General features: G+C 39.5%; 1 protein-coding gene across 1 annotated transcript in view; it reads left to right on the plus strand.

The window, feature by feature from the left end:
• Positions 1-1819: 1819 nt before the first annotated feature.
• Positions 1820-17121, plus strand: part of BicD (Microtubule-associated protein Bicaudal D) — a 91858-nt gene continuing 76556 nt past the window's right edge. Inside the window, exons 1-2 of the mRNA XM_083131272.1 lie at positions 1820-2208; positions 16573-16713. Coding sequence (XP_082987398.1) covers positions 1990-2208; positions 16573-16713 — 360 coding nt within the window. The 5' untranslated portion in view covers positions 1820-1989. The remainder of the gene's footprint in view (positions 2209-16572; positions 16714-17121) is intronic.

The following is a 17121-nucleotide window of genomic DNA, read 5'->3' on the forward strand; positions in this document are numbered from 1 at the left end:
TGACCCCCTGGAAAAAAATACCTTGCTTGCCCCTCCCTGGAGAAAATCCTGCGGAGCGGACGCCCATGGGCATTGGTGCTTAATTTTGTGAGGAGGGGTTTTGGGGGGGGGCGAAAGATCGAACACTGAGATAATTGAGGACAGGAGAAATATATTTTTTCTGTTGTGTTGGTAAGAGTTTTGGTTTGAGTTGGTGTTTTAAGTCCACTTTATGCACAGTAAGGCTAATCGGGACTGGACCTACAGTTTAAAGTTGGATCCGAACCACTTGTGCCTCCAGCGGGTATCGAACCCGGGACCCCTTGATTACAAGGCAATGACGCTACCACTGCGCCATGGGGGAGGCCCTGTTGTGTTGGTAAGAGAAGTTGTTATTCCGGCACTGAGGGTACAGCACTGATATGATCGAGACGATACTTGTCATTCTCTCGTCTTGTCTGGAAGGAGAGGTTTACCTCATTCTCGGTCTTGTCTCCAGTCGTAAATGTTTATCTTGTACGTAGTGGATCTCGTCTTGAAGTTTAAATACCCGTTTTCACGGGTATTCTTCTTCTAAATTTTAGAGAGTTCTGTCTCATTCTTGGTCTCGTTTCGACAAGTCTTGGAGGCTCTAGTATCGTCTTATCGTAGATGGAAAAGAAGAGATTTGAAATTAGGCTGGCCCCTCATCTCCCACTCCTTTCCCACCAGGGTAAATTGGTTAATTGTTTCACACCGACCTCGCCTGTACGTATACAAAACCTGGTACATTCAATGAAAACCTGGAAACGGAAGCTGCGAATTCCTAAGGGGTAATGCCACGTTACACTTGATTTGTGGAGACGTGGCTGCAACTCTAATCTGCACGTCAATCCTTGTGTCACGTACTTCTTGCTGGTAGCGAAAACGTGAGGCTACGTTGGTCCAACTAGCGCAAAAATATTTTTTTCCATTTTTCTTTTCAAAACCAGAGATAAGTTGGAGAAAGTATAGTCTCATTTTTAGCATGCGATCGGGGAACAAAAATACTATATTGCCCCCCCCCCCTCGATGATGAGTGGGGGACAAGTCGCCCCCTGCCCCTCAGTTCCGACGTCCCTGCAGTTACCATAACACGTTTAACGCGCTACACTCGTGCGACTGTCGGAACGGGCCCTCTGTTGGTCTTGCTTATTTTTTTTATTCAATGTTTGCCCCTCCTTGCCCCACACAATTGATTTCTGTCCGAAGTGGGTGCAATGCCCCCCCTGCTCCCACTGGATGAGACTAAGAAAAGCAGAGATTGCGAGCGAAACGAGCAACAAAATTTTACGAAATGTATTTTTATTTCCATAAAACATTAAATCAAGTGAGCAATTTCCCCTTGGTGCCTCCCATGCAGGTGCTCTTGGCAATCAATGTCACCCCTGCCCCTCTGTGGTTGCGCCACTGTGGGAAGGGCGATCATCCCTGTCACCTTTCCCGTGAATCCGCGCCTAGCCCCTGACCTTAAAGTCAAAATGACTTTTTCATAATCCAGAAGGGAGGAAAATAATAAGAATTTGTACAATTTATAAAGATGCACGTACTGAAGATTATCATATATCATATGGGATACGGAGATGCGGTAGTGCACCCTTACTTGTTTTAGCACTACTGAAGAGAAGAAACAGTACATAATATATTAACTTAATGAACGCTTAGAAAAACTTCTACAAAATTAAGTCTAAAAATTATATCGGAAATGTTTATTATGAAGATTAACAAAAATGTATTTATATCAACAGAAAATGAAACTAGTAACTCTTTTCGAAACATGAATTTGTAATGCGTTGTACACGTTAATTTCCGATTTGTGACGGAAAGAAAGGGTATCGTCCGAATCGTTATGTGTGACTTACATTTTATTTTAACGCGTTATTTTCAACGTGTTCGATATTAGGAGCATTTGTAATTCAGTGGACATGTTACAATCTTATGTTTTTATATTGTAGTAAGACCTTTGCTTACCTGAAATAAATCACTGTAAAAATGTCGTCGACAGGTGCTGAAGGCTCTGCCACCATTGAAGATCTTCAACAAGAAATAGAACGCTTGACTCGTGAATTAGATCAAGCTAGTAGTGAGAAAATACAATCGGCACAATATGGATTGGTTCTTCTAGAAGAAAAGGAAGCCCTGCAACAAAAGTGTGAGGAATTTGAGGTTCTTTTCGAAAATGCAAGGCACGAACTGGATATCACTCAAGAGGTCAGTAGTGGGGAAAAAAAAAATCGGTTGTTTCTGGTAGGTAAAAAAGGTTGTGTATTCATGTAAGTATTTGTCATATATTCATGTAAATATTTATCGAATACTTTATTTCCTTCCAAAAGAGAAAATCCAATGGTTTCTATTGCGAAATGTTAGATTGGTTCCAATCTATCTGACGGACAGAAATATTATTGGAAAATTTTCGAATGATATGTTTGTGTTTATCTTCGCAACAGAAAAAAAAAATTATTTGAGCAAAATCTGATTGATTTTACATGTATAACATCAACTTGATTTCTGGTTTCGGTATTTAACTTAGTGATATTTGTTGAGCAAGTGGTGTAATATGCAACTGTCTTTAGAGCAAGAAATTGGTTGCAATATCAATTTTAAAACCAGGAAACCCGCAAACTAATAAGCTTAAATTACCCATTACATTACCTTGGAAAGTAAAAGGGGTTTTGCTCGAAAAGTGGTCCTATTCCATGGATATAACAAAATGAATTTATCTGAAAATTATTAGTGTTTTTAACTTAATGTTGAAATGTTTGTGAATGCATATAATTTGCACAGTTTACCAACAAAAAATATTGTAACGAGTTTACAATACCGGACCACTCTCCGATTGCTATGAAATTTCACCTACTCACTAATAGAGACCTCCTAATCACGAATCTGCATGTAATAATTGGCTGTCAAGTATGGAAATGTAGAGAGAAACGAAATAAAGTATATTTTCCTAAAGTAACGTAACCCTACCATAAGAACAGCAGGTCAACGGAAAACGCATTAAATGTTCAGTATCCCCGAAATGCCTGAAATTCCTTTATTTTCTTTTTTTTCACATTGGTACTTACGTATTCTGCATTCCTAAGAATTCTTGATGGTGCCATTTTGTTTTTTTTACGGAAATGATCTATATTTTCGACGTATGAGTTTTGTTAGTTTCTTTTTCCCTTTCCCTTCAGTAACATGCTAAATGGCGGTCACAGTTTCACTACCGTAGTCGGCATGCAGTGTTTCCACCCCACTCCACCAAAAAATACCTACGTAGCCCCACAAACCATTGACGCATAGCCCCACGAACAATTTCCGGTAAGGTTAGGTTAGGTAGGGTCACGTATAGGTTACAATAGTTAACAATTGGTTTTGAAAAAAATATGCGTAGCCCCACACACCATTCTCGCATAGCCCCATGAACCATTGACACATAGCCCCACAAACCATTTGCGGAAATGTACCTTCTTCAGTTACAAAAACACGTGTTTGAAAACACTGACCGGGATTGACTGGGATTACATCATCACACACAGGCTACATCCACCTGGAAGTATATGGATGCATGAGCTTTCGTGCATCAGTCATGCATTTATATCACAAAATAGATGATTTACCGGCAAAATTGAATGAACGATGCGAGAAAACACCTCCCCGTACATGCGAGAAAACACCTCCCCGAACTTCCACAATTCTAAAGAAACTGCATTCGGTAAGTAATTACTCCTGTAAATTTGAAGAAATGCATTTCGGGGATACTTAAATTTTACTGAAAATGCCATTTTCCCAACATGCAAAAATCTGCATGCATTACATCTTTGCCAAACGTACCTAATCAAATGAGTCGACATTCCTAAATAATAATTTTTCATTGTATTTATGCTAATGGAACCTAACCTAACAGGCCTAACCTAACCTCGTAGGCATTCCTTGAACACAAGGTAGGAAAACTGTTGTGCGTGTCTCCCGCCATTCTTCCATGCTGAATACAGCGTAACGAATTGGGTCTCACTTATCGCACAACACTTGACCTACCTTGTGTACTGACATCAAGGCAGAAAGCTTTTCAATTTTAGTGTGTTTAGTTCTCTTAGCGTACATAATAATTTTTCGTTGTATTTATGCTAATGGAACCTAATGTAACAGGCCTAACCTAACCTTGTAGGCATTCCTCGTCTGAAGTCAGACCACAAGGTAGGAAAACTGTTGTGTGACAAGAAATGCGAAAGATACATGGTTGTCAATTGCTTTGTATGGAGAATCATTGTGGCATTTAACAAGGTTATTCTACAACTTCTAGACGTTCTTTTACAAGTTCCATGCTTGACCGCCAATTATTAGATGCAGATTCGTGATTAGGATGTCTCAATTAGTGAGTATGCGAAATTTCAATGAAATTTGAGAGTGGTCCGGTATTGTAAACTCATGCCAAAATTTTAGCATCTGTAGCCTATATTCATCACAGACGAACGAAGTCAAACTAATCTATCTAAAACTATGTTTTTCGGAGTGAATCTACTAAAATCAAAATCCTTCGAATGGAAACATCTTGTATGTGTCAAATTATTAGTAGTGTGTACAATTTGGGTATAAGTATTTACGGGGTACCGTATCCTTTCCAAAAAATTTGGGGGCTACAGCACTGAACACTAGTCTTTTTTTTAGTGTATTCACAAGAGAAGAAAATTTATCTGTGGAAGAAAAATATGAATGAGTTTGGAATCTGGAAGAGAGGCTTGATCTGCATGTGTAGATGTTAAAAAAAAAATTGACCTTGTCTGTCTTCACAAGAATTATTTGAAATAAAGTAGTATTAAAGATACAAGAGTTCCAATTTCTATTTTCCACTACATGGTCACATCAAATGACATTTTTTTTTAACTGGAGAGGAAAGGGCTATTGCAACAGACCTTTAACTCTTTCACTGCAGAATTCTCTGGCACACAACATCCCTTGGCTGCGTAATTAAATTGTGGCTCAGTCGGTAACGCGTCTGACTACCATGCTAAAGGTCCCGGGTTCGATCCCCGGCCGGTTCAAATCTGGGAACTTTTCTAACTGTGGAAGTGGCCCCGGTGCCCACCCAGTGTCGAATAACATGGGTAACTGGGGGAAACCCTAGGGGGTAAAGGCGGTCAGGGGCATGATGCTGTACACATCACCCCCACTCACGACCGGATCAAGAAAGTGTGGGGCGTTACCCCCACACCCCCTATACGCCTTCATGGCGTGGTGCTATGCACAGGGGAACACTTTACCTTTTATTTTTTTATAAACAAATAGTGTTCACAATTACATTGCGTTATATATGAGAGAGAACGTACAAAAGTCATTCCTTGCACTGGAAAACCATTCTGTAGTCCCTGGTGGTATGATATTTTGAAAAAAAAACAACATTTTTTTTAGAAACAATAATTTTACAAATATTTTTTTAGAAACAATAATTTTACACAATTACATTGCAAAATATGTTATAGAGAACTTACAAAGGTCATTCCTTGCACTGGAAAACCATTCTGTAGTCTCTGGTGGTATATTTTGAAATTTTGAAAAAAAAACAACACATTTTTTTAGAAAGAATAATTTTAAAAAATTAAATTGCAAAATATGTTATAGGGAAATTACAAAAGTCATTCCTTGCACTGGCAAACCATTCTGTAGTCCCTGATGGTATGGTATTTCTCAAAACACGGGATGACGCAGAGTGCTGGAGCGGCGTGGAGATTCGTAAGTAGTATCAAGATACTGGGTGGCGAAAACTTCAGTTTGTTCTGTTGTGTGTTCAAATACTGAGCGGGGGAAATATTTGCTAAAACAAGAAAATGGTGAGCTAAATACTGTACTGTCACGAAGTAACTTAGCACTTGCCTGTGTCGAACTTCCCGCACCTAGATCAATACTGTTTTGCACTCTGCTCCATGATGTTATGGATGGATGGCGGTACAAATTCTTCATCAGACACTACACAATCACTGTCACCACTTGAAGTCTCATAAAAAATGTCGCTATTATCATCACAACTTAATTCACCTTCTGATTCTGATTCGGCAAATAACAGTTGAGTAACATCATTATCAGACAAGTGTTAACGACTTGACAAAGCCATGTTGTTTACATTCAAACATGCATTTGAAACTGACATGTCAGAGAACTTAACACTCGTATGTCAAAGAATTCTAAACGGAGGCGTAATTAGCGACATCATACGGATAAAAACAAAACTACAAGTTCAAATAGTTCCAAATACTATCAACAGATGTCAGAAGGCTACTAAAAGCGATGTACTGCGGAAATGCGACACCCGCAGCGAGTGGAAGTATGAACTCGCAATAATGTGACTTCCGCGGAGCAAGGCACCTGGTGTGCTGTGCATAAATGTGAGGACCGCAGCGAAAGAGTTAATTGAATAATTGAAAGGCATTCAAAATATATTTTTTTCATTTTGTATTGTACATAACATTATCTCTAAACATGAAAACAATTTCCCTGTACATTCTTTTACAATATTGGTGTTTCTGTTACTGGGACATTCCACCATTACGTGTGTGACATTTCACACATAAAATGTAAGGTACTAGATATGAGATTGGATTAAATTATTCATAATGAATTTATTTAATAGAATTATGAAGTACCTCATGGTGTCTGCTTACAAATGAAAAAAACTGGAGTATGTTCACATAGCCTGAATGCATGGAAAGCAGTATCGAAAATGTGTTACGGGAGAGACGCTATAGAAAACATGGCCGCGACTATTTTCACCAGGTGATGAGAACAGTTTATGGGGCAATTTTCACCAGCAAAAGTAATTGCCTAACAATAGGATTGTATTTGGCGCAAGTTCCTTTTCTTTTATTGCAATTTCATCATGCTACGAATACAATTTTTACATGGCTTGATTTCGATTTACTTTTGTTGACATATACTGTGGAGTTTTAGCGATGACTTAAGATTTTGTTCAATATATGCTTTCGTAGGTAGGTTAGGCTGGCAGGTTTGGTTCTCTTAGCATTAAAATAAAGTCCCTAAATGCATTCTAAGCTTCCAATTGCTTCTACATTAATTCCCACTAGTCTACGATACTTACAGTCGCTTGTCAACAGATAATACGGTACTAATCTGATATTCCCCAGACATATTTCTTCATTTTTACAGAAGAAACTACTTCCTGTAGCATTGTCTAACATCTGGAAGGTGTTTTGTGTGATGTAATGGATTTCTTCAAATTTAAAAGTTTGGGGCCAGGTAACTCCGGCCAATTTCTTACATGCCTTTAACAGGGACAGGTAAAGCCGGGGAGCGAAGCAGTGGCAGGGCCGTGTTAGCGGTTGGAGGCGGTAGGTCAATTACCCCAGGGGCAGAGCCCGTAATCGGTGGGATATTTGGACTCAAAAATTTCAAACAAAAATAATTTTTTACTTTAAATTTCCCACCGATTCCAGGACGTAAAATGTGAATACACCTTAAGGAATGTTCCGCGAAGCAGATAGTTAAGTACAAATGTCAAAAATTGACAAAACGAAGAAGTTATAGGTGTCCAGGGAATATCAGATTTTTACCGATAATACATTGTCCATGGGAAGTATTCACAGAAATGATTTTAATGCTAACAGCCCTAAATCTGACCTGCCTAACCTAACAACGAAAGAATTAAGGAATGCAATACTTCTTTATACTTAGGCCATATAATATATTACCAGCACCAATTCATATTGGAACACCTTGCGATATTTTTCCAACTTCATAGTGTGCAGAAAAATTACTTGTTGTTGTGGCCCATACGAAAATAAATGCATAATGACATAAGTTTGATACACATCAACAACTAAGGAATCCACACATACATGTAGTAGGCCAGGTTGTAGATTATGCACATGCTCGGTTTAAAATCTGCTGAAAATAGCTCTGTACTAATTTACTATAGTTCAAACACATTTCTTCATTTTTACACAAGAAACTACTTACCAGAATAAGTTCCTGTAGCATTGTCTAACATCGGGAAGGTGTTTTGTGTGATGTGGGAATGTATCATAGCGGAAATTCATGTTCTTCGTTGAAAATTCATGCTCCGACGGAGAATAGCCTTTGGGGGGTACACCTTCGTACATCATCACACGTCGTGATTATGTTTTGGTCATGTTCGTTGGGTATCCAGTGTTTCGAACTATCCGTGTTTGCAACAAAAGTTAGAAAAATGACGTGTCGTGGATGCGTGGTGAAATTCGTACCGGGTGTGGAAGATCCAGTGGATTTTTAATTTAATTGAACACGGGATCGTGAAGAAAGGAAAGGAATGTCGAAAATATGGCAGTGAATGTAAGCTACTCGTTAGAAGGAATGGGCTGGGGGTATATGCCTATTGCCTAATATGACGTGTCGTGGTTGCATGGTGAAATTCAGGTAAGTTTTCCGTCTTCCTGGAAACGGATTTCTTGAAATTTAAAAGTTTGGGGCTTATTTGGGGCAGGTGACTTCGGCCAATTTCTAACATGCTTTTAACAAGGACTATAGAGAAAGCTGGGTACCCGGAGCGGAGGTGGGGCCACGGTACCGTATGGGGGTGGTAGGTCAATTACCTCGGGGGCGGAGCCCAGAATCTGTGGGAAATTTGGACTCAAAAATTTCAAACGAAAATAGCCCCAAAAACATTCACGTATAGCGCCACGAAACATTACAATTTCCTTCGTAAAAAAAATGCAAAAAAGTTTTTTTAAAAAAAATTACATCAGATGAGCTTTGTTCACGGGCATTTCTTGGGTTCCGAAAGTTGAAACACTGCATAACGAATGAAAATCGACAAAAGATAAGCACGACGTGCGATTATGTAAGAAAGGTGTATGCGCCATATTGTGTCTGAGGCAAGCAAAAAGATTCCGAGAAAGAAGTACTCGTAATGTGAAAAATTGGAATTACCTTGATCAAAAAAATGTCAATACATCTTAAGGAATGTTCCGCGAAGCAGATAAGTACGAATGTCAAAAATTGAAGAAACAAAGAAATTCTAGGTGTTTGAACTATAGTAAATTTTTACCAATAGCTCTTCCAAAATAATTATTACCACTATGAACCTATTATATAGAGCGACCACAAGGAAGAGGACCTTCGACGAAAAGTCTCCGTGCATCTTTCCCTTCCGTTCAGCTCGGGCCATAAGAAAGCATGCTACACTCTCCCCCTCCCCTCCTCACGGGTGACGGTGCTCAGGAGTCGAGGGTCTGCACAGTTTAGCACTTTGTGCTACGATGCCAGCAGTCCCAAGTTTGAATCCCGGCCCGGCCATGGATGTTTGTGAGTGTCCATTCATCAATTTCATCCTATCATCACTCATCCCCATCTATGCAAATTAGCCAAAAGTGTCACAAAAAGCAAAACAATAAACATTGACTCATACGTATGAATGCATGCATGCATGTATGTGTGTGTGTATAGATAATATGGTAATATGTATGTTCAACTTTGTACTCCTACCCCAAAATCAAAAACTTTCCTGTGACATTCGTAATAAAAACCGCTCCTGAAATAATATCTTAAATATGCCACTGAGGACATTGTACCATGTAGCTTAGAAAATTTTCTGTTTCTGCATTGTGTCAACAGACTGCCATTCTCTTCGAACTCATCACACATCCATTTTTGCCCACGATTTTGCATCTTAAAAAAGGGAAGCATGAGGGAAAAACAAGCCACTCAAGCTTGAAAAGATTGTGGGGGGGGGGGGTGAGGAGGGGGGAGCTTTACAGATGCTGGGCATATCTAGCACAATGGCAAGAGACACAAACCCCCTGCAAAAATGAGTAGTGAAAATTTCATTTGGTTCATTGTTTTTTATGTTCGAAAGTAAAATAAGTTTTACTCAATTTTCAGATAGTTAAGAAAAGAGTATTGCCATAATTTTGATGTACCTAGTATATTTTTTGCCCTCCCTGGAAAATGTTTTGTTGCCCCCACTGGAAAAGGTCTGGGTACACCCATGGGCAAGATATATTTAATATACCTTTAAATTTGATGCATATTGAAGGTACAAATCCACTGAATTTTGATTTTTCTTGCTCACTCAGTGGTACTTGCGCCTCCCTCCCTCTGACACCGCTGACTGCAAACTCTGGTCCACATGCACAGCTTAACCTTATTCTTCTGTAGACAGATAGGAATAAACACTGTATGAGCTATCACTGCATCCTCATGTATCATGTCGAGATGTCGAGAGGTGCTTTTTTTCCCCCCTGAAACACTTGTTAACAACTTAAGCTTCACAAACATGTGCAAATGAAGCACAAATGCATCCAGTGCCAAGGTCAGCGTACAGCTGTGGGTCTAAATGCCTGCAGATGTGTGCTCACTGCCCAGTGTGCTAGCCGCCGCTCCACGGCCAACTCGACCATGAAAAACACTGTATTTCTCCCACTTTCTGTTCTGCTAGCAGTACATAGAATAAATACGGTAGAACTTATGGGATGTTCTGTTCATCTGCAAGTACGAGGGGATTTCAAAAAGTAATTGAGTAATTTTCTTACAGCCAAATCGAAATGTAATCACAAAAACTGAAATATACATTTGGAAGTACATGTATTTTGCCACCTTTCCATGAGTGTGCACCTCGTGCATGCCGAGAGGCAGTTGTTTCAAAATTGCAGCTATGCTTGAGATGTTAGACACAGTTGAGCTGCGGAGTGTGATTTGGTTTCTTTTATTTATTTATTGAAATTTCCAGTACAGCAGAAGCCATTTTAAACCGGAAAGAAACATCAGTAAAACAGTCCACTAGTGTTAAAAAACACGCAAAATAAGATAAAATTAAATAAACAAAATATAAATATAAACAATCCAAGACAGTACCAAGCTAAACGGATTTTTTTTTTAAGTTGGTGATAAAGACTAATATGAATTGAATATATCTATTTGGTTTGAGATGATGATGAATTGTTTCGGTAGCCTATGGAATAATGAACGTTGTATGAGAGAGTATCTGGGAGCTGGGGTGTGGAAAGTTTCCTTGCTCAATGTTTTATGTCTGGGCATTCTGAGGGAGAGTTCGTGGAGTGGGATGCTGCATCTTAGGTTTCCATTAATGATCTTATGTAGTAATTTCATATCTGCAACGTATCTACGTGATTCTGGAGTATTTATGTTTAAGTTTACAAGCAGTAATATAATTAAGTCTTGTTTCCATATTAAAAACACTAAGTTGCTGACCAAGGCAGATTTATTAAGAAATAAAAACACTTAACAAGTAACGTTTCAATCCTGTATCAATTAATTTTTAGTTAAGTTCTTCGTCTGAGGAAGACCCTCATACAGGGTTGAAACGTTACTTGTTAAGTGTTTTTATTTCTTAATAAATCTGCCTTGGTCAGCAACTTAGTGTTTTTACAAACAGGTGTCTCAGGGCCGGCACTCTTCTCTCTATCAAAGGATGGAAAATAAAAAAGCTGAGAACACTGTCGATCTTGGAGGTATGACAAGGGACAGTCATGTTCCAGATGGGTGAACAGTATTCAAGAATGTAAATGTAAAAAGGTAAAGTACTTCCCTGTGCTTAGCTTCACGCCATGAAGGCGTATAGGGGGTGTGGGGGTAACGCCCCACACTTTCTTGATCCGGTCGTGAGGGGGGGTGATGTGATTAGCATCACACCCCTGACTGCATTACCCCCCAGGATTTCCCCCAGGTACCCATATCATTCGACACCTTTTTTGTGATGGTTGATATGTGATTTTTGAAAGTTAGTTTAGAATCTATGAGGGTACCTAGATCTCGTTGTTGTGCTTCTTTTGCTTTTGTAGTTCGACATCCTCGGTCACGGTTCCTTTGGAATGCAGGTTCCAGTTGAAAAGGTCAATGGCTTGACGGATGGTATCCCATGGTGGTCAAAGGGACAGAAACCACCCGAAACCTATCGTGAGTTGTGTGCAGTGTATGGTGACACGTGCGTGACATTCACAAATGTCTGTAACTGATGTGCAAAGTACATTGCAGGGCATGTAAAGGTCTTCGATGAACCCCGTTCTGGACGGTCTCGCACATCCCACACACAAAGCAATGTTGACGCTGTGGAGGCATTGATTCAGGAAGACCGGCAGTCAACAATCCAAACAACTACGGATGCAGTGGGCATTTCATATGGCAGTGCATACACCATCATCCATGAAGAACTTGAGTATTTCAAAGTATTAAGCGAGACGAGTCCCCAGAGAGCTCACACACAGCATATGGAGGACCAAATGGGATATGGTCGTGAACATTTGCTCCTGTGCCATAGGGCTGCAAATGCATTCCTCGGCCACATTGTTACAGGGGACGAATCATAGGTTTTTCATTACACCCCTGAACGAAAGCAACAGAGTATGGTATGGAAACACACAAATGTGCCCCCACCCAAAAAATTCAGGACCACCCCACCCCGTCTGCAGGAAAGATTTCACTTACCATTTTCTGGGACAGGCAGGGTGTCATTCTTGCTGATTTTGGGGTAAAAGAAGCAACTAAATGCTGCTGCATATTGTGCCACACTGGATCGTCTACAACCTGCTCAGCACCCTAAACCCCCATCAAAATCTCTGAAGGAGGTCATCATTCTCCATGACAATGCTCATCCCCGTGTGGCTGCATCATTGATGCAAGAAGTCAATTCCTGGCATTGAGGAATTCTCAAGCATACATTCCAGACCTGGCCCCGTCAGACTTTCACCTGTTCGGCCCACTGTAGTAACACCTTTCTGGCAAACACTTCAGCTGCAATACGGAAGTTGTGACAGTCGTGCATTATTGGTTATGCGTGCAACCGAACGATTCCTACCCCATGGGCATCAAAAAATTGGTCACGGTGGATGTTTGTGGAAAAGTAGAGTAATGTTCAACCTTCAAAATGTAAAATTCAGTTTTTGTGAATACATTTCATTTTGGCTGTAAAAAATTACTCATTTAGTTTTTGATATCCCCTTGTATATGTTTTGTCCTTAGGGCGAGGAGATACAGTTACGCACCATGTATGTATTTATTTGAATATCATCGGAATGGGCAAAGCATTTTTCAAAGTTGATTATTAAGCTAGATACGACCTGTAAAAAATATGACTAATAAGAATTTTCGAAATCCCATGTATTCCTTATGGGGAATGAACTTCAACATCAGGTTACGGCTAATCAAATGGGAGTTTCTTTGACTTTCCTGCTGGGAAATCACTTCTTCAAACTGCCCTATTCCCGTTGGTATCATTTTCTATTCCATCGGAAGTTTGATATTCCCAAGATAACAAATCAATAAATACTCCTCTATGCCCAATGCATTTCTCCTTGCCTCCTGGCAGTTTGCCAAACCTGGTGCACATAAAAGAGCTAAATTTCACCTTAAATGGAGTTAAAACTGACTTTCAAGGAGTTAGATACGAAGTGCTTCCTAGAGTAATGTTAGTTGTCAAAGGGGTGGGGCACTGCTATTACCGTTAACTCTAAATTGATGACAATTTATTCTTAGTTTTCACGATCTAGATACGGCGGCATCACTCATTTCATGGTCATATGAAATCGAAAATAAAAGATTCCCTGATAACAATATTATGCAAATTTCATGTCAACACTGCGCTATAAAAAAAAGTAGCTGGGGATATAAGAGGGGATGGGGCGACGCAGCGAATATAACAATATCACGTCACTTGCAACATGTATAATCATGGCAAAAGTTGGTCTATGTGGGCCGAAAGTAGTGATGGTATCATAGAGAGGCACGGGGGCAGGTGCCCCAGTTCACAGGCAAACTAGTGCATGAAAGATCGAGATCTGGCTCCAAGAGAGCTAAGTTGGCAACACTGACTCGGAGTGAAAAGCCACGCGTAGACTTCGCATGCACTTAACGAGTAAGTTGAAGCATGAACCACAACTCTACCAATGTTAGCTTACAGTACATACGTTTTTAGTGACACTTTACTACATGAGAGCCATTTTTTTCTTCTTTTTTTTTAAATTAAAAAATTACATTTTTCTCAGAAAGTAAATGACAATTTAGCAGTGAATTCTTTTTGTATAGTGAATCATCCTGGACTGTATTTCTGCAGACTACAAGAAATTCTGCCATCTGGATTCACAGCCAGTATAATCCTCTTTGTGGCTTGCACCCATCAGGGTGGCCACAGACCTGGACAACCTGGAAAAGTCAGGGAATTTGAGAGGTCAGAAAAAGTCTGGGAAATGTCAGGGAATTTTGTCTTTATCGACAAATGCTACTTTGAATTGTAGATGCGATGCAGTGAATCTGCCAGGCGTTGTTGGACATTCTGAAGTAACATTGAAACAAAAATTAAGGTTTTTATGCAACCTGATTTTGTTCCCTTCTTTTGGATGTTAAAGTACAAACATACAAACATTATTAGGCTTCATTGATGTATGAGACAAAATTGCGACAAAATGCCTCACTGCAACATCCAACAAAAAATGAATGCGTGGCACCCTTGTGGATCTGTTTTTTTTTATGATTTGCTACGACATTTCATCGGACAAACGTTCAGCCTCCTTTTATGTGTGCGAGTTTTGTCGGATGTATCAGTTGGCATTATAAAAATTTGACATCTTCAGTTTTCTGCTACTCACATTGCAAGTTTTCACCATCCTGTCAACATAAGAGAGGTGAATAATCTACCACTGAGGGAAGTTAATGTCCAAGGTTATGAAATAGAGTAATAATAAATAGGTAAATATTTTAATATACTAATACCTTGCTTTAATCATTAAATTCTAAAAGAACATTACTTTCCTCAGTAAACGATGTTCCTCAGGCTGCTGTACTGAATTTTCACTTTTTGTATATCTTTATTGAATCATTAGGCTGGAACTTTATATGAGGGGTGTCCAGAAATTAAGTTCGGATTAGCCATAAATTAAAACAAGAATATCGGAAGTAATTAACATTTATTGTATTAGTTACAGTGACTGCTAACCTACTTTTCCACTGAATCACCACCATTATTCAGGTATTAGTTGTAGAGTGGCACTAAATTTTGTATGTCCTTTTCTTGTGCCTGCCTCCAAAGAGTGGAACCATCTGTACAACAGCGTCACTGTCAAAACACATGTCTTTCCAGAAATCAGTTCATCTGAAGGAAGAGATAGAAGCTTTTACATGTGAGGTCGGACCTCCCACTTGTAATGAAGCTAAAGAGCATGCGTGTGCTCAGTTGTACTTATGACTTCAAGTTCTTACACCTCACACAGTTGGGTGGAAAGTTCTTACACCTCACACAATTGGGTGGATTTCTCCCAGTGTCTGCTTCTATGCATATTGTTTTACAAATGTTTTAAACATTTTAAAAATTGAATAGTGTATGGATGAAACAGTTTTGTTCCGCACTTAACGTACTGCACATAGTTCTCATATCCATATTTTGTTACATTAATGTATTTAAAAAAACAGAGTAATTATCACATTGACTGAGTGGACTTAGAAACTGTGATCATTCTCGAACAGCCTACTTGCGAGATTTAAGACTAACATAAATTGATATTTTAAGAAGATAGTCAAATTTTACTAATAATTAGAAACACCGTCCTTCCTTGGATGATTAACAGATTCCTTACTCTTGGCATTGTTTTAAACATATTATTTGTTTAAAACAAGAAAGGTTTTATTTGTTTAATTTAAAAATACACGAATTTTGCTAAACGTGGTTTTAAAGCAGGCACGTATTCATGCATTCCTTTGGGGGCGATTTGGTTCCAATACTAGGAAGAAAGGGGGGGGGGGGTTGCAAGGAAAGTTTACTTTCTCTTGGTAGACAAGGCTTAGCGTTAAGAGGCATAGAGCGGAGGCAAAAAAATGGGGAGCAACTATACCCTAAATCATTGCCACTGTTGAAGGCTGTCATTTTAATCAGAACTTTTTTACCACTCGACTCCTCTGTTTCCTTGCATTAACATTGTGTGCCAGAACCATCTGAGTATGTGTTTGTATGTCCATTTCTTCTCATCAGGTATCAAAACATTTATGACAACTTTGAGTATTTTTATGAAGCTGTTACACATGCAAGGGATGGGCAATCCACTTGACAACGCGAAATTCAAACTGTGGGCTCCGAACTGGATGCAGACAGTTCTCAAATATTTCTCTCCGATTTGAGCCTGAACACCTCTAATGTATCTTGTCCTCCCATGCTTTCAGCTCTTATAAAAGTCGAAACCAACCAAATTGTTCATATTCAGGCCTAAGCAGTTGCAAGTGTTCAAAATTATGTCACAGCAGTCTTGTCAGTATGACCTTTGTTCTGCAGCTTCCAAATGCTGACAAGTCTACATAGTGCTCAAGTTTGCTGCAACAGACAATATGTAAGTATTGCATGATAAAATGTAAAATATCCAAGGTTTATAAACATAATAATTGCATCTCATAGAATGAGATATGCACAAATCTGAAAGCTGCAGCAATTTTTGATTTGCAGCAGCTAATTTACAACACTACTGTGTGCAGTCATGAACATTTCTGGGGTTGCAGCAATGCATGTGATCCTTTGAAGCCAGAAATGTCCGTGATTATACATGTTAATTTTGTGTGTGTTTGTATCATATGCTTATATGTTTATAAATAATTGCAATTTTATTTCAGGCATTGGCCAAATTCCAGACCAGTCATAAAGTAACAACCAAGACAGGAATTGAACAAGAAGAATCCTTACTTTCCGAATCAGCAGCTCGAGAAACTTCATTGAACTCGCAAATCTTGAATCTTGAAAATGAGGTTAAACAGGTAAGTGATGAAATATGTGGAATATGTCCTTACTACAAGGTAACCAAAAAAGTTCTTACAGTTTTTGACGGCCCATTAATCATGCGCTCAGAGAGAGGAAACGAAATGACACACGTGCCTGCCAAGCGATCGGGAGTTAGTGTGACCATCGACTGTCAGTAATACAGACACGTTGCGCACACACAGCAGTCATAGCTCGTCCAGTGTCGAAGAGAAATGGAGGTATCGAAGCAGCTTGTTCGCGTGTGTTTGTTGTATGACTTTAAAGTGGGCCTGTCAGCTGGCGCATCAAGTTGCCGCATTTGCCAGGCATTTGGGAGAAAGCCGTGAACGAATGCACTGCCAGGCAGGCATTGGTTCCAGAAATTCCGTTCGGGAGATGTGACCCTTTCGGATGAACCTCACAGT

The sequence above is a fragment of the Lepisma saccharinum genome, chromosome 1 (genome assembly GCF_977018435.1).
Source record: "Lepisma saccharinum chromosome 1, izLepSacc3.1, whole genome shotgun sequence".
Taxonomy (NCBI): Eukaryota; Metazoa; Arthropoda; class Insecta; order Zygentoma; family Lepismatidae; genus Lepisma; species Lepisma saccharinum.